Source organism: Bubalus bubalis, chromosome 3, assembly GCF_019923935.1.
Source record: "Bubalus bubalis isolate 160015118507 breed Murrah chromosome 3, NDDB_SH_1, whole genome shotgun sequence".
NCBI classification, from domain to species: Eukaryota; Metazoa; Chordata; class Mammalia; order Artiodactyla; family Bovidae; genus Bubalus; species Bubalus bubalis.
In genome coordinates, this window is record NC_059159.1 from 108,799,712 (window position 1) to 108,827,640 (window position 27,929).

The window sequence follows — 27,929 nt, forward strand, 5'->3', positions numbered from 1 at the left end:
TGGTCATAACTTTCCTTCCAAGGAGTAAGCATCTTTTAATTTCATGGCTGCAGTCACCATCTACGGTGATTTTGGAGCCCAGGAAACTAAAGCCTAACACTGTTTCCACTGTTTCCCCATCTATTTCCCATGAAGTGGTGGGACCGGATGCCATGATCTTCGTTTTCTGAATGTTGAGCTTTAAGCCAACTTTTTCACTCTCCACTTTCACTTTCATCAAGAGGCTTTTGAGTTCCTCTTCACTTTCTGCCATAAGGGTGGTGTCATCTGCATATCTGAGGTGATTGATATTTCTCCCGGCAGTCTTGATTCCAGCTTGTGTTTCTTCCACTCCAGCGTTTCTCATGATGTACTCTGCATATAAGTTAAATAAACAGGGTGACAATATACAGCCTTGATGTACTCCTTTTCCTATTTGGAACCAGTCTGTTGTTCCATGTCCAGTTCTAACCGTTGCTTCCTGATCTGCATACAAATTTCTCAAGAGGCAGATCAGGTGGTCTGGTATTCCCATCTCTTTCAGAATTTTCCACAGTTTATTGTGCTCCACACAGTCAAAGGCTTTGGCATAGTCAATAAAGCAGAAATAGATGCTTTTCTGGAACTCTCTTGCTTTTTCCATGATCCAGCGGATGTTGGCAATTTGGTCTCTGGTTCTTCTGCCTTTTCTAAAACCAGCTTGAACATCAGGAAGTTCACGGTTCACATATTGCTGAAGCCTGGCTTGGAGAATTTTGAGCATTACTTTACTAGCGTGTGAGATGAGTGCAATTGTGCGGTAGTTTGAGCATTCTTTGGCATTGCCTTTCTTTGGGATTGGAATGAAAACTGACCTTTTCCAGTCCCGTGGCCACTGCTGAGTTTTCCAAATTTGCTGGCATATTGAGTGCAGCACTTTGATAGCATCATCTTTCAGGATTTGGAATAGTTCAACTGGAATTCCATGACCTCCACTAGCTTTGTTCGTAGTGATGCTTTCTAAGGCCCACTGGACTTCACATTCCAGGATGTCTGGCTCTAGGTCAGTGATCACACCATTGTGATTATCTGGGCCGTGAAGATCTTTTTTGTACAGTTCTTCTGTGTATTCTTGCCATCTCTTCTTAATATCAAGACTGCTTCTGTTAGGTCCATACCATTTCTGTCCTTTATTGAGCTCATCTTTGCATGAAATGTTCCTTGGGTATCTCGGATTTTCTTGAAGAGATCCCTAGTCTTTCCCATTCTGTTGTTTTCCTCTATTTCTTTGCATTGATCGCTGAAGAAGGCTTTCTTATCTCTTCTTGCTATTCTTTGGAACTCTGCATTCAGATGTTTATATCTTTCCTTTTCTCCTTTGCGTTTCGCTTCTCTTCTTTTCACAGCTATTTGTAAGGCCTCCCCAGACAGCCATTTTGCTTTTTTGCATTTCTTTTCTATGGGAATGGTCTTGGTCCCTGTCTCCTGTACAGTGTCACGAACCTCATTCCATAGTTCATCAGGCACTCTATCTATCAGATCTAGGCCCTTAAATCTATTTCTCACTTCCACTGTATAATCATAAAGGATTTGATTTAGGTCATACCTGAATGGTCTAGTGGTTTTCCCTACTTTCTGCAATTTAAGTCTGAATTTGGCAATAAGGAGTTCATGGTCTGAGCCACAGACAGCTCCTGGTCTTGTTTTTGCTGACTGTATAGAGCTTCTCCATCTTTGGCTGCAAAGAATATAATCAATCTGATTTTGGTGTTGACCATCTGGTGATGTCCATGTGTAGAGTCTTCTCTTGTGTTGTTGGAAGAGGGTGTTTGTTATGACCAGTGCATTTTCTTGGCAAAACTCTATTAGTCTTTGCCCTTCTTCATTCCGTATTCCAAGGCCAAATTTGCCTGTTACTCCAGGTGTTTCTTGACTTCCTGCTTTTGCATTCCAGTCCCCTATAATGAAAAGGACATCTTTTTTGGGTGTTAGTTCTAAAAGGTCTTGTAGGTCTTCATAGAACCGTTCAACTTCAGCTTCTTCAGCGTTACTGGTTGGGGCATAGACTTGGATTACTGTGATATTGAATGGTTTGCCTTGGAAACGAACAGAGATCATTCTGTTGTTTTTGAGATTGCATCCAAGTACTGCATTTCAGACTCTTTTGTTGACCATGATGGCCACTCCATTTCTTCTGAGGGATTCCTGCCCGCAGTAGTAGATATAATGGTCATCTGAGTTAAATTCACCCATTCCAGTCCATTTCAGTTTGCTGATTCCTAGAATGTCGACATTCACTCTTGCCATCTCTTATTTGACCACTTCCAATTTGCCTTGATTCATGGACCTGACATTCCAGGTTCCTATACAATATTGCTCTTTACAGCATCGGACCTTGCTTCTATCACCAGTCACATCCACAGCTGGGTATTCTTTTTGCTTTGGCTCCATCCCTTCATTTCTGGAGTTATTTCTCCACTGATCTCCAGTAGCATATTGGGCACCTACTGACCTGGGGAGTTTCTCTTTCAGTATCCTATCATTTTGCCTTTTCATACTGTTCATGGTGTTCTCAAGGCGAGAATACTGAAGTGGTTTGCCATTCCCTTCTCCAGTGGACCACATTCTGTCAAATCTCTCCACCATGACCCGCCCGTCTTGGGTTGCCTCACTGGCATGGCTTAGTTTCATTGAGTTAGACAAGGCTGTAGATTGACTAGTTTTCTGTGAGTATGGTTTCAGTGTGTTTGCCCTCTGATGCCCTCTTGCAACACCTACCATCTTACTTGGGTTTCTCTTACCTTGGGCGTGGGGTATCTCTTCATGCCTGCTCCAGCAAAGCGCAGCCATTGCTCCTTACCTTGGACGAGGGGTATCTCCTCACCGCCGCCCTTCCTGACCTTCAATGTGGGATACCTCCTCTAGGCCCTCCTGCGCCCGCGCAGCCACGGCTCCCTGGACGTGGGGTTGGACCTCCCGGCCACCGCCCCTGGCCTCGGTTGTGCGGTTGCTCCTCCCCGCCGCCGCTCTTGGCCTCGGGCTTAGGGGCGTGGGGTAGCTCCTCCCGCCCGTCGCCCCTGGCCTCGGGCTTGGGGTGTGGGGTATCGCCTCTCGTCGCGCCCCTGGCCTCGGGCGTGGGTTGCTCCTCCCGGCCGCCATCCCCTGTTCTCGGGCGTGGGGGCGTGGGGTAGCTCCTCTTGTCACCATCCCTGACCTCGGACGCTGGGTATCTCCTCTCGGCCGCCCCCGCTGACCTCGGACGCAGGGTAGCTCCTCTCCGCCATTCCTGCGCTGTCGCAGTCTGGTACTCTCGGCCGCTGCCCCTGACCTCGGACGTGGGGTAACTCCTCTTGGCCGCCACCCTTCGGGCATGGGGTCCTCCCGGATTCTGTCCCTGACCTCGGACGTGGGGTGGCTCCTCTCGGCCGCGCTATGGCGCACCCGTCACAGCTGCCTGCGCATATATAGCCTTAACCTACTCCTCCCAGTTTTGAACAACCAGTCCGTTGTTCCATATCCGGTTCTGACTGTTGCTTCGTGACCTGCATACAGATTTCTCAGGAGGCAGGTAAGGTGGTCTGGTATTCCCATCTCTTTAAGAATTTTCCACAGTTTGTTGTGATCCATACAGTCAAAGGCTGTAGTGTAGTCAGTGAAGCAGAAGTAGATGTTTTTCTGGAATTCCCTTCTTTTTTGTATGATCCAGCAGATATTGGCAATTTGATCTCTGGTTCTTCTGCCTTTTCTAAATCCAGGTTTTACATCTGAAAGTTCTTGGTTCACATACTGTTGAAGCCTAGCTTGAAGGATTTTGAGCATTACCTTACTAGCATATGAAATAAGTGCAGCTGTATGGTAGTTTGAACATTCTTTGGAATTGCCCTTCATTGAGATTGGAATGAAAACTGACCTTTTCCAGTCCTGGGGCCACTGCTGAGTTTTCCAAATTTGCTGGCATATCGAGTGCAGCACTTTAACAGCATCATCTTTTAGAATTTGAAATAGCTCAGCTGGAATTCCATCACTTTACTAGCCTTTTCTTAGTAATGCTTCCAAAGTCCCACTTGACTTCACACTCTAGTATGTCTGGCTCTATCTACATGAATGATCACCCTGTCATGGTTATCTGTGTCATTGAGACCTTTAGTTTTTCTGTGTTTTCTTGTCACTTCTTCTTAATATCTTCTGCTTCTGTTAGATCTATACCATTTCTGTCCTTTATTGTGCTCATCTTTCCATGAAATGTTCCCTTGGTGTATGTATAATTTTCTTGAAGAGATCTCTGGTCTTTCCCCTTCTGTTGTTATCTTCTATTTCTTTGCATTGATCACTGAGGAAGGCTTTCTTATCTCTCTTTGCTATTCTTTGGAACTCTGCATTCAGATGGGTGTATCTTTCCTTTTCTCCTTTACTTTTTGCTTCTCTTCTTTTTTCAGCTATTTGTAAGGCCTCCTCAGACAACCATTTTACCTTTTTCTTTTTCTTGGGGATGGTTTTGGTCACTGCCTCCTGTATAATATTACGAATATATGTCTATAGTTCTTAAGGCACTGTCTGTCAGATCTAGTCCCTTGAATCCATTCGTCACCTCCACTGTATAAACATAAGGGATTTGATGTAGGTGTACCTGAATGCGGAGAAGGCAATGGCACCCCACTGCAGTAGTCTTGCCTGGAAAATCCCATGGACAAAGGAGCCTGGTAGGCTGCAGTCCATGGGGTTGCAAAGAGTCAGACACGACTGAGCGACTTCACTTTCACTTTTTACTTTCATTCATTGGAAAAGGAAATGGCAACCCACTCCAAGTGTTCTTGCGTGGGGAATCCCAGGGACGGGGGAGCCTGGTGGGCTGCCGTCTATGGGGTCACACAGAGTCGGACACGACTGAGGCGACTTAGCAGCTTAGCAGCAGTACCTGAATGTCCTAGTCGTTTTCCCTACTTTCTTCAATTTAGGTCTCAATTTTGCAATAAGGAGCTCATGATCTGAGCCACAGTCAAGCTTCCCAGTCTTGTTTTTGCTGACTGTATAGAACTTCTCCATCTTTGGTTGCAAAGTCTGATTTCAGTATTGACCATCCAGTGATGTCCATGTGTAGCATCATCTCTTGTGTTGTTGGAAGGAGGTGTTTGCTATGACCAGTGCATTCTCTTGGCAAAACTCTGTAAGCCTTTGCCCTGCTTCATTTTGTAGTCTTAATGCCAATCTTGCCTGTTACTCCAGGTATCTCTCTCTTTTTTAAAAAAATTAATTAATTTATTTTAATTGGAGGCTAATTACTTTACAACATTGTGGTGGTTTTTGCCATACATTTACTCCAGTTATCTCTTGACTTCCTACTTTTGCATTCCACACCCCTGTGATGAAAAGGACCTTTGTTTTCTTTTGGTGTTACTACTAGAAGGTCTTGTATGTCTTTGTAGAACCATTCAGCTTTTTTGGCATTAGTGGTTTGGACATTGACTTAGTTACTCTGATGTTGAATGGTTTGCCTTGTAAATGAACAGAGATCATTGTGTCGTTTTTGGGATGGCACCCAAGTACTGCATTTCAGGTAGAGGAATCTGTAAATGCTAAGACCCCGAAGTGGTACGTAGTGTCACTGGATTTTGTTAAATAGGAGGAGTAAAAGATAAGTTCTGAAAATATAAGGGAGCCAGCTCATTAGGCTTTGTAGACTAATGTAAGGAATTGTTTTGAATAAGCTGTGAAGCCATCAGAATATGAGCAGAGAGGTGACATAATTTAATAGCTTAAATTTTAATCAGATCATTTAGGTTGCTCTGTGAAAAATAGACTATAAGAAAACAGGCAAAAGCAAGGAAATCAGTGAAGCTTTAATGTAATAATTCTAAGAGAAAGTAAAATAGTCTAAAATTTGCTCACAAATTGAATACAGAATATGAAAGAGAGAGGGGCATCGAAGAAGAAGTATACCAATATATGTATCTGGCATCCTTAAGAGTGGAGTTTCTCTTAACTGAGGTAACGAAACCTGCATCTGGAGGTTTTAGGGTAAGATCAGAAGGTCATTTTGAAGTAAACCATATTTCGTCGAATTAAGATGCCACCATTGTAAAATGCAACTTCCAGTTAAACTATGAAACAGTTTGAAATATGCAACCTAGTTTCAGAAATGTTAAGATGGAAAAGAACAGCAACAAAAACAGATGCTTTTAAGGGTCAGTAAAATACAAGAAAGTTTGAGATGCTTATATAGACATTCAGGTAAAAATGTTGCCAAGGCCTGTGATGAGCTAAATCTCATTCAGTTTTGTGTCTTCATTTTATGTAAATTGAAATGTTGAATGGACAGTTAGGGTTTTTTTTTTTTCCCCCTTATTAGAGGAGAAGTCTGGGCCAAAGGTAATACACATAGGGAGTTGTTGGTAGGGTGGTTGAAATCTCCAAGGGAGAAGATGCAGATGGAGGAAAGAAGTCTGTAAGAACTAGATTCTGTTGTACTGCTGCATTTAGAGGCTGAACATGGGGAAACGAACCTGGGAAGAATGCTAGTGAGAGGAGAATGCGGTACCTGGAAAGCAGTCGAGGAGTCATCCAGTGCTGTTGACCTGTCCAGTGCTTCTGACAGGTGGAGCAAAATAAAGACAAAGAACTTTCCTCAGATTTAGTTCATTGTAGGCCTTGGCAGGGTTTGGGGGAAGTGGTGTTTTATTCCTATTGTATGTTCAGGAAGGGCCTGTTGGGAAGTGAGAACTGAATGAGAACCGTAATAACTGGGAGTAGAGTACTCCAGGCAGATGGAATAGTTTGTGCGAGGATCTCTGGCAAAATTAAATTTGTTGTTGCTGAGGAACAGAAAAATGGTAGTGTGGCTGGAGTGAAATGAGATACTTGTAGGATTTTGAAAGATATGATTTACTTGTTTAGAGGTATTCCTTGTTTCTGATTTCATGTTCTTTTAATTATAACTAGCAAGTGAATTTTATCAGCATGTATTGAATTGATCATATTATTTTAATTGGTAAATTCAGTTAATTTCCTAATGTTCAGTCTATTTTGCATTCTTAGAATAAGTTCAACATAGTCATAGTTTGCATTGATAGACTTGCTTCTCTAACATCTGTATTTTGCTTGTGAAATATTAGTTGATTGGATATTTGATTAAAGTTACTGATAAAATCATCTGGGCCTATTGATTTAATTAATGGTAATGAATTATTTAGTTTTTCTATTCTTGAGTCATCATGGTAATTTATAGTTTTCTAAAAAATATTTTCATCTTAGCTTTTAATTTTATTTGGCTAAATAATGTTATGTAACTTTATTATGTTTGTATTATGACTTCTCATATGTAAAATATATTATTTAAGTATCTCCTGTAGTTGTATTCCCCTCTTTCATTCGTTTTTTTTCATGATTTGGAAAAAAATTGATTTGTCAGTTATATTCATCTTTTTTTAATGAGTTTAACTTTTTGCATTGTTGTTTCTGTCTTACGTCATGGTTTTATATTTCATTCATGTTTACTCTTCCCTTTACTAATTGTTCTTTAAACTTTTGGTTTCTTTTGTTCTTCTCATTTCCTGAAATGGATATTGTACTCATTTTCAGTCTTGTTTTTTCCCTAATGTAAATAGTGAAGGGTAAAAATCTGCCTATCAGTACTGCTTTAGTTCCATCTCCCAAATTTTGGTATAGTATTTTTCTACTTTTCAGTTGTGAATGTTTTCTTTTTGTTTTTGAGCTCAAATTAAAAGCTGTTTCAAATTCTAATGTGATCTTCCTATTATATTTCAGTATTGATCATCACCTTGATAGTAGTGTGGTAAAAAATAGATAAGGTGATCTTTATGTTCCCAATCCTTTGAAATTTGTTGAGGCTTACATACTGAGCCCTTGTAATTGTTACCTGTTTGGTTGAAAGAATGAGTATTCTGCTGTTGTGTGTGCACTGTTTATTTGTCCATTAGTGCAAGATTACTAGTTATTTTTACTATTACTGAGAAAAGCATATTACACTATCCCTTTCTTTATGTAGATTTATTAATTACCTTTGTTCTGTCCATCTTTCCTTTATATATTTATAGGACAATATTGAACTCTATTGTTATATACTGAATTCTACATCTTTTGAGGCTTTCTGCCTTAAAATCTGTTTGTCATTAATGAATATAGTTAGCAGCTTTCTCTTTAAATATTTTCTTGTTTTTTTTTTTTTAATTTATTTCATTTTTTTAATATCTTTTGTATCCCATTTAAGCAAGGATAGCTGAGTAGAGTTTTGCATTTTGTTTGTTGGCTAGGACTTCTAATACTGTCAGAGATAAGAGTGGGCATCCTTGTCCTTGTCTTGTTTCAGATGTTAACAAGAAGACTTTCATTTTTTTGCCTTTGAGTGTTATATTGGGGGTGGGTTTGTCATAAATGGCTTTTATTATGTTGAGATATGTTCCCTCTGGGCTTCCCAGGTGATTCAGATGATAAAGAATTTGCCTTCGGTGCAGTAGACCTGGGTCCACCCTGAGGTTGGGAAGGCCCCCTGGAGAAGGCAATGGCAACCCACTCCAGTATTCTTGCTTGGAGAATTCCATGGACAGAGGAGCCTAGTGAACAACAGTCCATGGAGTTGCAGAGTTGGACATGACTGAGCAACTAACACACATGTTCCCTTTGTACCACTTTGGTAAGAGTTTTATCATGAATCGATATTGAATTTTGTCAAATGCTTTTTCTGCATCTATTGAGATGGTAATATGGTTTTTGTGTGGTGTTAATGTGGCATATCACATTAATTGGTTTGCATATGTTGACTCCTTCTTGTGACCCTAGGATGAATCCAGCTTGGTCATGGTGTATGACTTTTTATTTTATGTGTTGTTATATTTGGTTTATTAATACCTTGTTGAGAATTTTTACATCTATATTCATCAAAGATAGAGGCTTGTAATTTTCTTTTCTGGGTGGTGCCTTTGGCTTTGGTATCACAGTGATGGTGGCTCCATAGAATGTATTTGGGGGTGTTCCTTCCTCTTCATCCTTATGGAAGAGTTTGAGAAGGATGGGTTTAAGTTTTTCTTTGTATGTTTGGTAGAATTAACCGGTGAAGCCATCAGGTCCTGCACTTGTGTTTGTAGGGAGTGTTTTTCTTCTATTTATTTACAGATTCTATTTCACTTATAATGATTGTCTGTTCAAATTATCAGTTTCTTGATTGAATTTTGGTGGACTGTATGTTTCTAAAAACTTATCCATTTTTTTTGGGTTGTTGAATTTACTAGCATATAAATGTTCATAGTATTCTCTTACAGTGTTTTGTATTTCTGTGGTATCAGTTGAGACTTCTTTTTTGTTTCTTACTTTATTTACTTGGGTTCTCTATCCTTTCTTGGTGAGTGTGGCCAACGGCTTGTCAGTTTTGTTTAGTCTTTCTATTTCCTTTTTGATTTCCTCATTCCCTCATAGCTCAGTTGGTAAAGAATCTGGCAGCAATGCAGTAGACCCTGGTTCAATTCTTGGGTCGGGAAGATCTGCTGGAGAAGGGATAGGCTACACACTCCAGTATTCTTGGGCTTCCCTTGTGGCTCAGCCAGTAAAGAATCCACCTGCAATATGGAAGACCTGGGTTCGATCCCTGGGTTGGGCAAATTCCCTGGAGAGGGGAAAGGCTACACACTCCAGTATTCTGGGCTGGAGAATTCTATGGACCATATAGTCTGTGGGTTCTATGGACCGTATAGTCTGTGGGGTTGCAAAGAGTCTGATGTGACTTTCACTTTGATCCATTGGTTTTTTTAGTAACATGTTGTTTAGTCTCCATGTAATTGTTTTTTTCTCATTTCTTTTCCTGTGGTTAATTTCTTGTTTCATGCCTTTGTGGTTAGAGAAGATCCTTGAAATAATTTCTATACTCTTAAATTTGTTGGGGTTACTTTTGTGCCCTAGTATTTGGTTAGTCCTAACCAGTCCATCCTAAAGGAAATCAGTCCTGGGTGTTCATTGAAAGGACTGATGTTGAAGCTGAAACTCCAATATTTTGGCCATCTGATGTGAAGAGCTAACTCATTTGAAAAGACCCTGATGTTGGGAAAGATTGAAGGCAGGAGGAGAAGGGGACGACAGAAGATGAGATAGTTAGATGGCATCACTGACTCAATGAACATGCTGCTGCTGCTGCTAAGTCACTTCAGTCGTGTCTGACACTGTGCGACCCCATAGACGGCAGCCCACCAGGCTCCCCCGTCCTTGGGATTCTCCAGGCAAGAACACTGGAGTGGGTTGCCATTTCCTTTTCCAATGCATGAAAGTGAAAAGTGAAAGTGAAGTCGCTCAATTGTGTCCAACTCTTAGTGACCCCATGGACTATAGCCTACTAGGCTCCTCCGTCCATGGGATTTTCCAGGCAAGAGTACTGGAGTGGGGTGCCATTGCCTTCTCTGTAAATGGACATAAGTTTGGGTAAACTCTGGGAGTTGGTGATGGACAGGAAGGCCTGGCGTGCTGCGGTTCATGGGGTTGCAAAGAGTTGGACACAACTGAGCGACTGAACTGAACTGAAAGAATGTTTCATGTGCAGTTGAAAAGAATGTGTATCCTGGGTTTTTTTGCATACAGTGTCCTGAAAATATCACTTGAATCTGTTTTATTGCATCATATGAGATCTCTGTTGCCTTATTGGTTTTCTTTCTAGAGGATGTGTCCCCTGATGTGAATGAGGTATTAAAGTCTCTTCCTGTTGTGTCCCTATCAGTTTCTGCCTTTGTGTCGTGTTAGTATGTGTCTTATATATTTGGGTGCTCCTATATTGGGTGTATATATGTTAACGAGTGTAAAATCCTCTTCTTGTATTGGTCCTTTTATCATCATATGGTGTCCTTTTCCATCTTTTTTTATGGCCTTTGTTAAAGTCTATTTTGTTTGATATGAGTATTGTGACTCCTGCCTTCTTGTCATTTCTGTTTGCATGAAATGCCTTTTTCCATCCCCTCACTTTCAGTCTGTGTCCTTTGTCCTAATGTGGGAGGCTTTATTTTTCTTTTATCCTATCTTTTACTCTGTCTTTTGATTGGAGTATTCAGTTCACTGTCATTTAAGGTAATTATTGATACATAAGTATTTACTGCCATTTTAAACCTTGTTTTCCAGTTGACTATATTTCTTCTTTTTTCCTCTGGTTTGATGAAAATCTTATGCTTACATTTTCTTTTTGGTTTTTGTAAATTTTTGTATGTTTTTTAATTTGTAGTTGCTCTCTTTTTTAAGTATGTTAACCCTTTCCTGTATCTGCATGCTTTAATAGTCACATAAGTAAACATTCTTAGAAAAAAAAGTATTACATTCTCTTAGTCTTCTTCCACACATTTTATGATTTTATATTTTTTATATCTTCATGTTTATCCTTTTGCTGTTCATTATGTTTATTGTTGCTTTCACAAATAAGTTTTTTTTTTTTTAAATCTGTATGTACACTGGCTTAAGTGGTTTCCTTTTCAATTGTGATTTCCTCCTACCTATATCTGTTTGCTTCTTTTCTATATAGAGAAGACCTTTAAATATTTCTTTTAGGATAGGTTTAGTATCGCTGTATTTTAGTTTGTGCTTGTCTGATAAATTTTTTCTCTCCACTCCTATTCTAATTGGTTACCTTACTGGGTAGAGTATTCTAGGTTGCAGTTTTCCTTTTGAGACTTTGAATATGTTTTGCCACTTCCTTCTGGTCTGTAACATTTCTGTATAGAAATCAGCTGATAGTCTTATGGGAGTTCCCTTGTCATTAACTCTTTGTTTTTCTCTTGCTGCCTTAAGAATACTGTCTTTAACTTTTGCCATTTTAAAAATAATATATCTTGGTGTAGGTCTGTTTGGGTTCCTCTTGTTTAGAACCCTGTGTGTTTCCTGTATCTGGATATCTGTTTCGGAAGTTTTTAGCCATAGTTTCTTCAAATACGTTTTCAATCCTCTTTTCTCTTGCTTCTCCTTTTGGAATCCCTGTTATGTGTAGATTGGCATTCTTTATATTGTTCCATAGGTCGCATATTGCTTGCTTGCTTTTTTTTTTAGCTGTTGGCTGTTTCGACAAGATTATTTCCATTTTCCTTTCTTCTAGATCACTTATTCTCTCTTCAGCATCATTCATTCTGTTATGCATTGCCTTTAGTTCAGCCTTTGTCTCAGCAAATGAATTTTCTAATTTTTCTTGACTCTTCCTTACAGTTTTTAGTTCCTTTTTACAATAGTTTGCATTTCTGTTGGTGCAGTTCAGTTCAGTTCAGTCAGTCAGTCATGTCCAACTCTTTGTGACCCCATGGACTGCAGCACGACAGGCTTCTCTGTCTATCACCAACTCCCGAGTTTACTCAGACTCATGTCCATTGAGTCGATGATGCCATTCAACCATCTCATCCTCTGTCGTCCCCTTCTCTTCTTGTCTTCAATCTTCCCCAGCATCAGGGTCTTTTCTAGTGAGTCAGTTCTTCACATCAGGTGGCCAAAGTATTGAAGTTTCAGCTTCAGCATCAGTCCCTCCAATGAATATTCAGGACTGATTTCCTTTAGGATGGATTGGTTGGATCTCCTTGCATTCCAAGGGACGCTCAAGAATCTTTCCAACACCAGAGTTCAAAAGCATCAATTCTTTGGCACTCAGGTTTCTTTGTAGTCCAGCTTTCACATCCAATACTGGAAAAACTATAGCTTTGACTAGGTGGACCTTTGTTGGCAAAGTAATATCTGCTTTTTAATATGCTGTTTAGGTTGGGCATAGCTTTCCTTCTAAGCAGCAAGCATCTTTTAATTTCATGGCTGCAGTCACCACTTGCAGTGATTTTGGAGCCCCCCAAAATAAAGTTTGTCACTGTTTGCATGTTTCCCCGTCTATTCCATGAAGTGGCGGGACCGGATGCCATGATTTTAGTTTTTTGAATGTTGTGTTTTAAGCCAGCTTTTTTACTCTCCTCTCTTGGAGGGCTATTAATATGTGGGAGCGTCCTGGCATAGCTTGTATGGCTTTAATATTTTTTTGGTGTGAGGGCTGCTTTTGGTTTGGATGCTTGTCATATCTTTGCTCAGTGTATACTGGATATTGGTAGGCAGTGTGCAGGTGCTGCCCATAGATGCTCCCAGGAAGTGGGGGCCACGACCAGCCACCTGTCACAGGAGCCTCAGCAACAGCAGCCCATGCCCATCTCTGGAGTCGAAGATGACAGTGGTAGCTCGTGCCCATCCCTGCACCCCGTGTAGGCGGTGCTCTGCTGCCTAAGAGCGTGAACTCAGAGAAGGAAGTTTTTTGATGGTCTTGCCGCTCGTCTCATGTGCCACCAACAGTGGTGCCTTGCGTCTCTACCAGTCCCAGGCTTCTTCCCATACTCGCTCTGTTGTGGTGCACCACACCCTACCCACCTCAGGCTGCCTCTACACAGCCAACCCTGGTCCTCGCCTGGGGTCTAACCTCCAAAGCCCAAGCCTCACTCCACCTGCCCCAGCAGATGAGTGTCTCAGGCTGGGGTCTGCTAGGTGGCACCTACTGTCTGAAGGTGTCTTTCCACTTTGCCCTCGCAAAGCAGTTGCTGCACTTTCCTTTGAGGCTCCAAAGCTACCCCTTTGTCCCAGTTGATCTCACCACCAGTGAGGGAACTTTGCAATGTGCAGAAACCTTTCCTCTTTCACAGCTTGCTCCCAGGGACTCAGGTTCCATCCCAGTCTCTCTCTCTCTCTTTTTCCTTTCTTCTTTTGTCCTACTTAGTTACATGAAGATTTTCTTGCCCTTTAGAAAGTCTGAAGTCTTCTTCCAATGTTCAGTAGATGTTCTCTGTAAATAATTCTGCATGTAGATGTGTTTTTGATGTATTTGTCTGAGAAGGTGTTTCCCATGTCCTACTCCTCTGCCTTCTTGATCCGATCCTTGGGATGGTTTCCGTAAGACTCTACCTTGGAGAACTCTGGGCTTTGTCCTCAACACCCCTCTCTCAAGGGATCATAAAAATAAATACACCAGATTACCTGGTTGGCCAAATGCCCTCAGAATGAAAGGCAGTTTCTTTTTTCCACTGCTGGTTTCCCATCTGCACTGGTATTTTGTCCAGAATTCCTTACTTTCATGCTAACCTATAAATACATTTATAAAGATACTTTACCAGTTTTTTTTAGTAGTTGTTCAGTAAGAGAATCAGAAAATACTTTGTTAGTTAAGCTCTTGGAAATCAAAGTTTAGAATACCTTGTTTAACATCCTAAAATCTTACGGTTTGGAGTGTTCTGATTACAGTATAATCTAGATATATACCATATTTACATTGTCATTTTGCCATTGGATATCAATAAGTTATCTTTATGCCTCATGCTGCTGACTGCCAGTGAAGAAGATGGATGAATAGGTAGGAGGTGTGGCACAGTAGTGCTTCTAAAAGCAAAAAATAAATACCCATCTTTCAGATGAATTTTCTTTTGTTCAGTGTTCTTTTATAGTCATGCGATACAGTTTCTTTTGAATTCAGAGTGGTGGAGTATAAGATGAGGAAGCCGTGGGCCACCTGTATGCATTTCCACTTGATATCTGGAAATACATACACAGTAGTTGGTTTTCATTTGTACATTTTCCAAGTAGAGAGAGTTTCAAGGTTGGGCTCTTTATGCTGTCATATATCAACCCAGTTTGAATTTCAGTGAGCACATGTGATTAGAGAATAGCATAATGATTAAAGGATGAATAACTCCAGATATGTGAATCCTCAGGCAGTGTTTGGGAGTTAATATCAGTGTGTTTTAATTTTATTTTAACGGTTTAAATTTCAGATGTTGAAAGAAGTAACTTATTTGTGGTCAGTTATGTATTACCACTAATAAAATGCCAGGCTTTCCTTCTTTGGAGGGGCTATAATGTTAAAAGAAATAAAAATTATAATAATAATCCTATGTGGAAACCTTTGGTGCAAGAGAAAATAATGTATGTATTTTGAGTATAAAGATTTTTAATTTTTAAATAGGTTCAGGACTTCTGGAAATCTTGTAATCACTCGCGAGATTGATGTGGCAAAAAATCAGTCCTCTTGGTTCATCAACAAAAAATCTACAAGCCCAAAAGCAGTAGAAGAGCAAGTTGCAGCCTTAAATATTCAAGTGGGCAATCTTTGCCAGTTTCTACCTCAGGTATGAGAGAATTAAATGTAAAAGTGGGAAAATTTTCTATATAATGTTTCCTCTTTATGTCATATAAGAATGTAAATACTTTTTGAGAGCTATTGTTACTATTTAAAAGGAGCATAGTGGTCTTAATAGTTAACAGTTCTTTGTATTGTAAAAGGTAGTATCTCATCTCTTATAGTAAAATCTTACTACATTTTAGTAATTTGGAAATACTCAGTTAATAAATCTATCAATAAATCTATTATAATAGATTTATTATAATATTATAATAGATTGTAATAAATTATATTTATATTTCTATAATAAATATTGATCAATATAATATTTATTATATTATAAATATTATTAAAATTATAAATATAGGAGGGGAGAAGGGGCTCAGAAAAAAAAATAAAAAAAATAAAATTATAAATATAATATAAATATTTTATTATAATTATTATTTATAATATATTATAATCTATTGTAAAGGAAATAAAGGTATTATCTCCTTTGTTTATTTCCTTATAAATAATAAAGGTATTATTTATTTATAAGTACAGAAAGTAGCTTAAGTAGTTCTGTGCTTCAATTTATAGGCTCTTAAAACTGTGTTAATAAACAACTTCTTAATCAGTGTATTTGTATTTGTATAAAATGCTTTATATACCAAGACTCTTAAATCTATGTGTATGCCTTCTAGAACCGTTTTATATTTTAAGTTTGTTCAAAAAAAAATAAAAACATCCTGATATTCCATGTTAAATATTAAAGTCAAATATCTTTTAGACTGGTCTTTGGATATTATTCTAGTGGCTGAATTAGTTCTTTTCTTCAGAAACAATGATGATTTGATTACTGTGTCCAAGTTAAGTAAAAGTTAAAATTTGAAAGCATTTATCAGCTGGTTTTCAGAGAAGGCAATGGCACCCCACTCCAGTACTCTTGCCTGGAAAATCCCATGGATGGAGAAGTCTGGTGGGCTGCAGTCCATGGGGTCGCTAAGAGTCGGACACGACTGAGCGACTTCCCTTTCACTTTTCACTTTCATGCATTGGAGAAGGAAATGGCAACCCACTCCAGTGTTCTTGCCTGGAGAATTCTAGGGATGGCGGAGCCTGATGGGCTGCCGTCTCTTGGGTCGCACAGAGTCGGACACGACTGAAGCGACTTAGCAGCAGCAGCAGCAGCAGCTGATTTAAAGCTGTCTTCAGAAGTATTAATAGTTGTTTGAAATTGCCATCCTTCTTTTCTTTTTTAAGCTTCTAATAATTTCATTCCAATTGACATGTGGTAATGATCATTGCAATCCAGGGCAGTATTTTTTATTTCCAAACTGTGTTAAATGTATAGAAAAGTTTCAACCTGGAAATATTCTCATTGAAATTTTTTTAAAGTTCTCAAAAAGGTGGTAGTTTATACCCTAAGTTTATTATTTTAAAGAATAATATCAAAGGACAGGGTTTATTTTAAGATTCAAATCGCAAAGGTTTTTTTTTTTTTCCTTTTTAATGAGTTTCTTCTTGACAAGTATCATTGAGTGAAAAATGTTTTGAAGATATTTGTAAATGATAATATTAGTTGATATTTAAGTTTTGTGCTCTAGGATAAAGTTGGAGAGTTTGCTAAACTCAGTAAAATTGAACTCCTTGAAGCTACCGAGAAGTCAGTTGGTCCTCCAGAAATGCACAAATACCACTGTGAACTGAAAAACTTCAGGGAGAAAGAAAAACAACTAGAGGTAATTTATAGTCAACTCATTTTATTGTCTTTCATTGGCCAGTGAATAATAGTTCGTTGAGTAAATTCATATATTTGTGATTTTTTTTTTCAGCAAGGATTTTCAGTAATTATGTTACTAAAAAGTAAGAATGGGTTTGATATAAAGTTTTGACTATCATGTCATCAAATATATGTTATTAATTGAATTTCTAAAGTACTTTTTTCTCTCAGGAAGTTTCAGTGTTATTCTTGTATTCATTCAGTATTTTCTAAACACCTGTGATATTTCAGATGCTGTATAGGGTTTTGGGTAATACAGCATATATATAGCATTTAGTTAGTGTCTTTGTTAAGCCATTCTTATATTTTATTCAGTTGTGTGAGGATAGACTTTGTAAAAGAGCTGTACATTTAGTTGAAGTGTTTGATTTTTATCTTCACCTTTAATAAATAAATTTAAATGTCCTTTTATAGTATATCACATTAAAAGATGTTTATTTAATGAATCATTTTTCATAATTCAGCAGCTACAATTCAGTAAATTTTTGTAATGAGAAATCTAGTAAACTAATGCTTTCTTTTAAACTGTGACTGGTACTTCCCAGGTGGCTCAGTAGTAAGGAACCTGCCTGCAGTGCAGGAGGTGCAGGTTTGATCCCTGGGTTGGAAAGATTCGCTGGAGGAGGGCATGACAACCCACCCCAGTATTCTTGCCCGAAAAATCCTGTGGACAGAGGAGACTGGTGGGCTGCAGTCCATGGGATTGCACAGAGTTGTACACAACTGAAGTGACTAAGCACACACAAACTGTAACTATCTGTACTTGATAATGTGATTTGTTCTGATTTAATGCTATTGTTATTGTTGTACTTAATTCAGAGTGAATGACAAAAGAAGTTGTAATTATTTTAATCCTACTTTAGATACCCCTGTCACTTCTTTTATTTTTCCCCACATCAAATCGTCTAATACTCCCCTCTGCAAGACTGTAACTACCTACCAACTTCTGAAAGAAAACAAGCACATATTCTTCTAGGTTCTGAGTACAATTTACTTGTTTGTTAATTCACAAGATAAAGGCTAGATTTTAGCTTTCCTTTATCTCATTTCTAAATCCTTCAGTCATGGGTATTCATAACATACTACTAATAATATCACTTTGCTGTATGTCATGTTACAGCTTTTGAGCTTTCACCTGTAGTTAAGTTGAGTACCTTCTACCAGTGAAGTGAATAGGGCAGATATCTCTCTTCTCTTCAGGCAAGAAGAGTCCAAGCTTAGAGATGTGGCAGGGCTTCCTCATGGTCCCATAATTGATAAATAGTAGAGCCTAGACCAGAACTCAGGTGTGCACTTTAGTTTTACACAGTTCTTAAGAACTCCTATTGTGAAATTTTGCTAGCACTATACATTTTTCATTATAAAAAGATTTGACCTTTTGTCTTTCTTTGATTAAGCTAATTGTTAAATGAATATTTATTTTAGACCTCATGCAAACAGAAAACCGAATATCTAGAGAAAATGATTCAGAGGAATGAAAGATATAAACAAGATGTGGACAGGTTCTATGAACGTAAGCGACATTTAGATTTGATTGAGATGCTTGAAGCAAAAAGGCCGTGGGTGGTAAGTCTGAGTTACTAAAGTAAAATAGTGATTCTTTAAGTATCAGGAAAATTATAAAGGAGACACTAAATACTCAAATTAGGTGCTATTCATTTTTGCTTTGTATATTGTGCATAGTAATATTGATCTGTCTCTGTGTTCTTTTGTAACTGTGTGCTATGTTATTGTTATTGCATAACAGGTAACAGTGGATTTAGTCTGTGTCCTTAATTCTTCCAGAATTGAGTCAACAGATAGTTTTGTTTTATAAAATACTAATGAGCTAAAAATATTTACATATGTAAGAATGAAATGTCCTCGGGTTACTGAAAATTTACTTGGAGTGTGCTACTAGTATCAACTTCAGCTACAGACAGAGCTGAAGGATATTAACTGTAATCTTCTACTCATTATGGTTCATAAGTTTACTGAGTTTACTGTTTTAATCACTGTGATGTATATGATTTGGAACCAGAGTTTGGGCCAAAAATTCATTTCCCTCAGTACATTATTTTTCAGTGGGTGGAACAAAATAAGGAAGTTTAATAATATTTTTAATGCCAGGATGGAAATAATTATTAGATTGGAAAAATGTGTGGCTGTATTTGTGACTTTATTCAGCCTGTCCCACCCGTTTCACCGTATCCTTTTCCGTAATTCCATTTTTCTTAAACTTTTTCTTTTTTTTTCAGCTCAATTTCATAATTTTTTCCTATGTTTTTTATTATTCTGACACCTGCTTTATTTTTGTATTTTGAAGTCTTTTGATTTCTCTATTTAAAGACTGAGTTTAATGATTTTTCAATATTTCCTTCTTTGATTTCCTATGATGTTTATTGTTGTTCAGTCGCTTAGTTATATTCGACTCTTTGTGATCCCATGGACTGCAGCATGCCAGGCTTCCCTGTCTATCACTGTCTCCCAGAGTTTGCTCAAACTCATCTCCATTGAATCGGTAATGCCATTCAATCATCTCATCCTCTGTTGTCCCCTTCTGGTGTCTTTGATCTTTCATAGCATCCAGGTCTTTTCCGGTGAGTTGACTCTGCCTCAGGTGGACAAAGTATTGACGCTTCAGCATTAAGTCCAACTCTTACATCCAGATGCCTAGTGGAAAAATCATAGCTATGACTTTATGAACCTTTGTTAGCAAAGTGGTGTGTCTGCTTTTTAATACTCTTTCCAGGTTTGTTACAGCTTTTCTTCAAAGGAGCAAGCATCTTTTAATTTCATGGCTTCTGTCCCTGTTTCCATTTTTTCCCCATCTATTTGCCGTGAAGACCAGATGCCATGATCTTAGTTTTCTGAACAGTGAGTTTAAAGACAGCTTTATCACTTTCCTCTTTGACCTTCATCAAGGGGCTTTTTTTAGTTCCTCTTCTCTTTGTGCCGTAAGGGTGGTGTCACCTACATATCTGAGGTTATTGATGTTTCTCCTGGCAGTCTTGATTCCAGCTTGTGCTTCATCCAGCCTGACATTTCACATGATGTACTCTGCATATAAGTTAAATAAGCAGGGTGACAATATACAGCTTTGATGTACTCCCAATTTGGAACTAGTCCGTTGTCCATGTCCGTTTCTAACTGTTGCTTTTTGACCTGCATCCTGATTTCTCAGGATACAAGTATGGTGGTCTGGTATTCCCTTCTCTCTCAGAATTTTCCAGTTTGTTGTGATGCATACAGTCAAAGACTTTAGCATGGTCAATGAAGCAGAAATAGATGTCTTTCTGAAATTCCTTGCTTTTTCTGTGATCCAGCAGATGTTGATGATTTGATGTTGGTTCTTTTGCCTTTTCTAACTCCAGCTTGTACATCTGGAAGTTCTCAGTTCACATGTTGTTGAAGCCTAGCTTGAAGGATTTTGATCATTACCTTGCTAGCATGTGAAATGAGTGCAATCGTATGGTAGTTTGAACATTCTTTGGCTTGTCCTTCTTAGGGATTGGAATGAAAACTGAGCTTTTCCAGTCCTGTGGCCACTGCTGAGTTTTCCAAATTTGCTGACATATTGAATATAGCTCTTTAACAGCATCATCTTTTAGGATTTAAATAGCTCAGTGAAATTGCATCACCTCCACTAACTTTGTTCCTAGTAATGCTTCCTAAGGCCCATTTGACTTCACCTTCCAAGATTTCTGACCCTAGGTGAGTGATCACACTGTCTTGGTTGTCTGGGTCATTAAGACCTTTTTTGTATAGTTTTTTTGTATTCTTGCTACCTCTTCTTAGAGCTTCCCTGGTGGCTCAGAGGTTAAAGCATCTGTCTGGAATGCAGGAGAGCCAGGTTCGTTCCCTGGGTCGGGAAGATCTCCTGGAGAAGGAAATGGCAACCCACTCCAGTACTCTTGCCTGGAGAATCCCATGGAGGGAGGAGCATGGTAGGCTACAGTCCATGGGGTCACAAAGAGTCGGACACGACTGAGCAACTTCACTTCACTTCACTTCACTTCACTTCACTTCACTTCACTTACCTCTTCTTAATATTTCTACTTCTGTTAGGTCCATACTTTTTCTGCCCTTTTATCGTGCCATCTTTGCATGAAATGTTCACTTGGTATTTCTAATATTCTTGGTGAAATCTCTAGTTTTTCCCATTTTGTTGTTTTCCTCTATTTCTTTGCATTGTTCACTTAAGAAAGCTTGCTTACCTCTTGTTGCTGTTCTTTGGAACTCCGCATTCAGATGGGTATATCTTTCCTTTTTTCCTTTGCCTCCTACTGCTCTTGTTTTCTCAGTTATTTGTAATGTTTATTTGTATTCTTTTTTTTTTTAAGCTTCATCCCACTCATTCTTACTATATGCTTTCTTAGCACTTTACTTATTTTTTTTTTTTAAGCAAATATTTATTTATTCCTTTGATGTGACAAGCATCATTTCCACCTGGATGATTCATTTTGTTTTTCTGTTGAACCATTTTCTTTTTTTGTTTTTAAAAATTTTTCATGAATGAGTTTCTTTTGGTTCTTTACATGTTTTTGAATCCCTTCATTATTGAGAGATTAGAGGAGATCCTCCCTTTAGTAGGGAGACTCCCTTCTGAGTCTTCTGTCTCAGAAACAGAAAGGAATGGAAGACAGAATCTGGCCTAATGATAAAAGTGTGTAGTATCACTGAGTTCATCATTATTTGATATTTACTATTTCTGAAGTTGTTTCAGAGGGCAAATTTTTTTTATTAATAGACCTCCTAAAGGGATTCAGAATTGTCTTTTTCGTAGATTTGATTTCTGTCTGTAGCTTGATTTTAGTATATGTGTTACTTTAAATGAAGAGTATATTAACTTTTCTTTCTTGAACTCATTGTAAGGAATATGAAAATGTTCGTCAGGAATATGAAGAAGTAAAACTAGCTCGGGACCAAGCCAAGGAAGAGGTCAGAAAACTTAAAGAAAGTCAGATTCCTATAACAGAACGCGTTGAAGAAATGGAAAGGCAGCGTCACAGTTTGGAGGCTCGAATCAGAGAGAAGGTTATATTTCTGGCTCAATTTTTTATTTCTTGTCATTTATTTTAGCAAATACAAAAAATATTTTGTAGGTTTTTAAATTTGTTTTGTGGATTTACTTGTAACTTTAGTTCTTTTAAGTTCTTTTATTAGGAATTGTACTACCACAGATCTTTCAAGATCCTAATCATCACTTGCTACTTTATAGAAACTTGCTACTCTATAGAAATTCCAAGATGTAAAAAGAGAAAAAATGAAATGTAATTGTTCTAATTACAGGAGGATTCAGAGCAATATTCCCAGAAACATTGATCTCCTTTTATGAATTTCTTAGACATGTTATATAATTACATCCCCTTTTGTAGGAATGTAATGTAAAAAACCTCATGTTTTTTAGAATAAATAATATAATGGCATATGGAATATTCTCTATACCTTGAAAACATAACTAAAAAATTTTGCAATCACAGCTTTTAACCTTTAGGGAAGATTTTGGAGTCACATAATAGTTTTGAGACTGTTTTAGACTATGGACCCTGCTGTAATGTATGATTGCTTTTAGGATAAAATAACATGAGGAAATGTGAAGAAATGTAGAAACATATGTATTCATACAGCTGCAACTACTTTTAATATCTGTAGGAATAACCTTTCATAAATTTTCAAGTAATTGTTTGTGTTTTGGGTGATAGTGAATTTACTTTGAAAGAAATCATAGAGGAGCATTGTGGGTAAACTTACAGAGCAATTTTATGTTTGGACGAGCAGGGTCACATAATTGCCTTCCTTTTTTTTTTTAACTAACTTCCCTTCTTCTGATTCAATCTTGCAGGCATTAGCTATTAAGGAGACATCTCAAAAATGCAAACATAAGCAAGATGTTATAGAAAGAAAAGATAAACAAGTAAGATCTTGCATTGAATTTGAAATTTTTATGTTAATTTACCCTAACTTTTGTGTTTAGGTGTGGGTTATGAGAGAGTTTCTTGTTTTTGAATTTCCTGAGATCCTCCTTGTTCTCTCTTTCTTGTCTTAATCTGTGAGGAGAACTAAAATGTGGAAGTTGCACAGAGGATAATTGGGGGGAATGGCTCAAAAGTACTCATAGATATGCATTTAATAGGGTGATAGTAAAATGGGATTTAGTTGTCTTCATAGCAGCAATTAAATTGCAAAGGATTGATTCTGTTGTTTCTTTATATTAAAGAGTTGGATATTTCAGAGCTGATTATAAATTCATTGTGCATGGATGGAGCTTGATAGCAAAATTATTTTAGGATAATTGTGCAAGAAAGTGGGCTTTTTAGATGCTGTAGCTCTGGTGGCTCAGAGAGATCCCCAGATATTTTTTGGGTTCTGTTCTCCAGAACCATTCAGAAAGTAAAGCTTGAATTACCTTTCTTAGAGAGAGATGCACATCTTGAAGCATTTCTGGTGTTTAAAGCTTTATGTTAAATCTGTCCGTTTTCACCCTAACCCTTTTCCTATATCTTTATCTTCAAATTCCAATCCTCTCTCATTTAACTTCTCCAGAGGATAAACCTTACGTTTTCTTGACAGAAGCTTGCTTGATAGCAGTAGTGCTCAAGGTGTGTGCATAGCGGGGTGTGGATGCGTTGTAGTAGAAAGGTAGGGTGGTGTGCATGTGCAGTTGCTCAGTTGTGTCCGACTCTTTGCAACGCCATGGACTGTAGTCTGCCGGGCTCCTCTGTCCATGGAATTTTCCAGGCAAGAAGACTGGATGGGTTGCTATTTCCTTCTCCAGGGGATCTTCCTGACCCAGGGATTGAACCCATGTCTCCTCTGTCTCCTGTACTGGGAAGCAGATTCTTTACCACTGTGCCACCTGGGAAGCCAGGTGGGGTAGGTAGGAATCATTCTCTTCTATGTGATGTCTCCGTTTTTTTTTTTTTACATTTTGGAAGGCTCAGCAATCATTTCCTTTCTCTAAATCTCTCTAAGGCATGCACAGGGCAATCACTATTGTATCCAAATACCTGGTGGAAAAATAGTGGCTCAACAAAATTAAATGACTTAGAGAACTCAGAAGTGGCTCCGAGTGCTGCACTTTATTTTCCACAGTATAAAATAAGAATTTCCACAAAAATATTACTTAATATATGAGGTCTTTATACTTGACATTTCCTAGTTGTAAGACTCTTCTAGGATTTTTTTTTTTTTTTAGGAAGAGTCAGTTGTTTTTTTCTCTTTCATTCACTCCTTATACTGTGGTCCCTATAATAGGGTGCTAAATTAATTGTTCTTCTACTACTTTTACTCTTCTGAATATTTATTGAATTCTTCAGTTGTTCCTTTATTCCTTTTGTCCTTGTGGGACCAAGCCCTTTTAGCTCCATTTGTATTATTGATTTAGAGTTTAGAAGGGAAAAGGCGTAAAGATTCATCTTTAAAACCCCAAACAGGAGCTGCTAGGTTGATAGGTTATCTAACATTTAGCTGGATTTTAAAAAGGCAGAGGAACCAGAGATCAAATTGTCAATATTCTTTGGATCATAGCAAAGCAAGAGAATTCCTGAAAAAGATCTACTTCTGCTTCATTGACTGTGCCTAAGGCCTTTGACTGTGTGGATCACAACAAACTGGAAAATTCTGAAAGAGATGGGAATACCAGGCCACCTTACTGCCTCCTGAGAAATCTGTATGCAGGTCAAGAAGCAACACTTAGAACTGGACAAGAACAATGGACTGGTTCCAAATTGAGAAAGGAGTAGGTCAAGGCTGTATATTGTCACCCTGCTTATTTAACTTATATGCAGAGTACATCATGAAAAACGCCTGACTGGATGAAGCACAGGAGTCAAGATTGCTGGGAGAAATATCAGTAACCTCAGATAATGCAGGTTACACCACCCTTATGGCAGAAAGTGAAGAAATAAAAAGCCTCTTGATGAAAGTGAAAGAGGAGAGTGAAAAAGCTGGCTTAAAACTCAACATTCAAAAAGCTAAGATCATGGCATCCAGTCTTATCACTTCATGGCAAATAGATGGGGAAACAATGGAAATAGTGAGACTTTATTATTTGGGGCTCCAAAATCACTGCAGATATTGACTGCAGCCTTGAGATTAAAAGGCACTTGCTCCTTGGAAGAAAAGCTATGACCAACCTAGACAACATATTAAAAAGCAGAGACATTACTTTGCCAATAAAGGTCCGTCTAGTCAAAGCTATGGTTTTTCCAGTAGTCATGTATGGATGCGAGATTTGGACCATAAACAAGGCTGATTGTCAAAGAATTGATGCTTTCTAACTGTGGTGTTGGAGAAGACTCTTGAGCATACCTGGGACATCAAGGAAATCAAACCAGTCAGTCCCAAAGGAAATCAGTCCTGAATGTTCATCAGAAGAACTGATGCTGAAACTCCAATACCTTGGCTACCTGATGGGAAGAGCCAACTCATTGGAAAAGAGATGGGAAAGATTGAAGGCAAAAGCAGAAGGGTTCAGCAGAGGACGAGATGGTTGGATGTCATCACTGACTAATGGACAGGAGTTTGAGCAAGCTCAGGGAGATGGTGAAGGACAGGGAATCCTGGTGTGCTGCAGTCTATGGTGTCTATGGTGTCGCAGATAGTTGGACCCGACTGAGCAACTGAACAGCTTGCATTCTGACATAAATCTCACTTAGTATTTTAATACATTGGTGGATTCAAATAGAAAATCTTGTCTTTACCATTTTTGTACCGTCTAAGATTGACCTAAAATCTTATTTTGTTCCATCCTTAACTGGTTTATTTCAGTGTTAAGCCAACATTTAAGTAGTTCTCCTAGAACCAGTGTTTTCTTTTTTTTTCCTGTGTCATAATTACCAGTTTATCACTTCTGTAAGTTCTTGAATTTTTAGGTTTTCTTAATTTTTTAATACATTATAGCATATAAATTTTTTCTGATTATCATTTGGTTACATCTTAACATGTGTGGTATGTGCTTGTATTGTTTTGGTTCAAGATTTTATAATTCTCATTCACATGTTTTCATTTAAGTTTATATAGAAGTTCTTACTATTTCAGTTTACTTGGATATGGAATTTTTAATCTTTATAAAAAAAGTTTAGTCCCAGTTATATTGATTTACAGTTAATAGATGTGACCTTTATGACTTTATATTAAAATTTTTGGAAACCTCTTTTGGACTTTTACCGTAATTATATTATACAAAATGTTCTACTCTTTTTTTTTTTCCTGGCCTGATTTATCCACTTTAAAGTGCCAATTCCTTTTTCTTTGAATGTAGACTTTTCTGTTTTTCTTGTAATTGTATTTTTGCTTTCTAGATATTAAGGCTTTATTGTTTGTTCATTTTATCTGCTATAACTAACATATACTGGGTTTTGCTTTGTAATTTTTTAAATTTGGTATGAGACACTTTCTCATACAGTAAAGGAGTTTAACCAGTTCACATTTACCACTGCTTTCTACTTACCCTTAAAAAGTTTAAATAACATTTTTCTTAGTAGAAAAAGTTAATTAGTATTTTTATTCTTCTATTTGAGAAAGATCAGAATCTTGGCAAACTTTTATTTCCTCTTCCTCCACTCCATGCCAGTGTCATTAGAAATTTTACTTGTCTGTTATTTAAGGTATTATTTCCTATTGTCTGTATTTTAGATATTTTAATATATTAATATATTTGATATGTTAATACTTATTAATACTAATATTTACTGTATATTAATGTTTTAATATATTTTATTGGCTTATTTGGTCATGTTACTGCTTACATCACATTTTTTGTGATTCCTTCGTTTGAAGAGATAGAAATTTAGGTTGTTTTTTTCATACTGTCTCTCTTCTGTAGGTGTTTTAGAGAGCTTCTTTGGCTGATAAACTTTCTGAGTCCTTGTATGTTAGGAAATATCTTTTTTGCAGTCACTATGGAATATTAAAATGTCTGGATGTTGAATTCTAAATTACAAATTATTTTTCCTTAGGACTTTGGCAGTCTGTCTCAGTGTCTTCCTGGGTCTAATATACTTGACCTGCCACGTCTGTGGATTCTGTATTTGTGGATTCAACCAAAGATGGAGCAAAAATATTTGGAAGAAAATATTCCAGAAAATTCCAAAAAGCAAAACTTGAATTTGTTGTATACCAGAAACTATTCATAGCGTTTAGTTTGTACTACAGATGATATATATATTTTTTAACATTTAATTTTATCCATGTTTGCTTTGGGATAGGGAATAGATCATTTAGTAAAAGCATAAAGTAAAACCAAGGTGTGTCTTGCGTACAACATGTAAATTACAATAATGATGTACTTTTGCACCCCATAATAATGATGTGTGTAGGTTATATGCAAATACTATGTCATTTTATATAAGGGACTTAAGTATCTATGGATATTGGTAGCTGTGGCAGGTGGGGAGGGATGGTGAGGTGCTGGAACAAATCCCCCAAGGATGCCAGGAGACAAATGTATTGTTCCTGAGAAGTAGCAGATATGAGAGGTAGACAGACCATATTAGGTAAACCCTTGAAGAAAAAGCAAATTGAACTTGATTGTAAATGAACTATACAATCTTTCTTACAGTGAGAAACTATAAGAAAGCTTTGGTTTGAAAGTTTTTAAGCCATAGAGAAGCAGTATATCATACATGTTAAAATACTTTGGACTGCCTTATGGAAGACAAGCTATAGTCCATTTTTGCCCCACACGTGGGAGTTTAAAACCATTTAGGAGGCCACTGCAGTAATCTAGGCAAGAGATAATAGTGGTTTCATCTAAGGTGGTAGCAGTTGATAATTTAGAAAATTGAACCAACAGTATTTGCTCAGGAAGTAGATACAAGAATACATTGTGAAAGAAGCAAGGATCAGATCTAACCTTTTGACCTTACAGTTGATAGTGGTGCCTTTTACTGAAATGAAATTTGCTAGGAGAGGGAAATGGAGAAGGAAATGGCAACCCACTCCAGTATTCTTGCCTGGAGAGTTCCATGGACAGAGGAGCCTGGCAGGCTACATAGTCCATGGGGTTGCAAAGAGTCAGACTTGACTTAGTGACTAAACCACCATCAGGAGAGGAAAAATAAAGAATTCTATTTGACTGTATAGAAGAGTTCCATCTTTTTACTTTATACCTGTTTCTATCCTCAA

General features: G+C 37.8%; 1 protein-coding gene across 3 annotated transcripts in view; it reads left to right on the forward strand.

Annotated features, from left to right (window-relative positions):
• SMC5 (structural maintenance of chromosomes 5) overlaps positions 1 to 27,929 on the forward strand; it is a 99,934-nt gene that overhangs the window by 33,098 nt on the left and 38,907 nt on the right. For all 3 annotated transcript variants that reach the window (XM_006080616.4, XM_006080615.4, XM_044939949.2), the window contains exons 4-8: positions 14,900 to 15,062; positions 16,645 to 16,779; positions 18,246 to 18,386; positions 21,675 to 21,836; positions 22,645 to 22,716. In XM_006080616.4, coding sequence (XP_006080678.2) covers positions 14,900 to 15,062; positions 16,645 to 16,779; positions 18,246 to 18,386; positions 21,675 to 21,836; positions 22,645 to 22,716 — 673 coding nt within the window. The remainder of the gene's footprint in view (positions 1 to 14,899; positions 15,063 to 16,644; positions 16,780 to 18,245; positions 18,387 to 21,674; positions 21,837 to 22,644; positions 22,717 to 27,929) is intronic.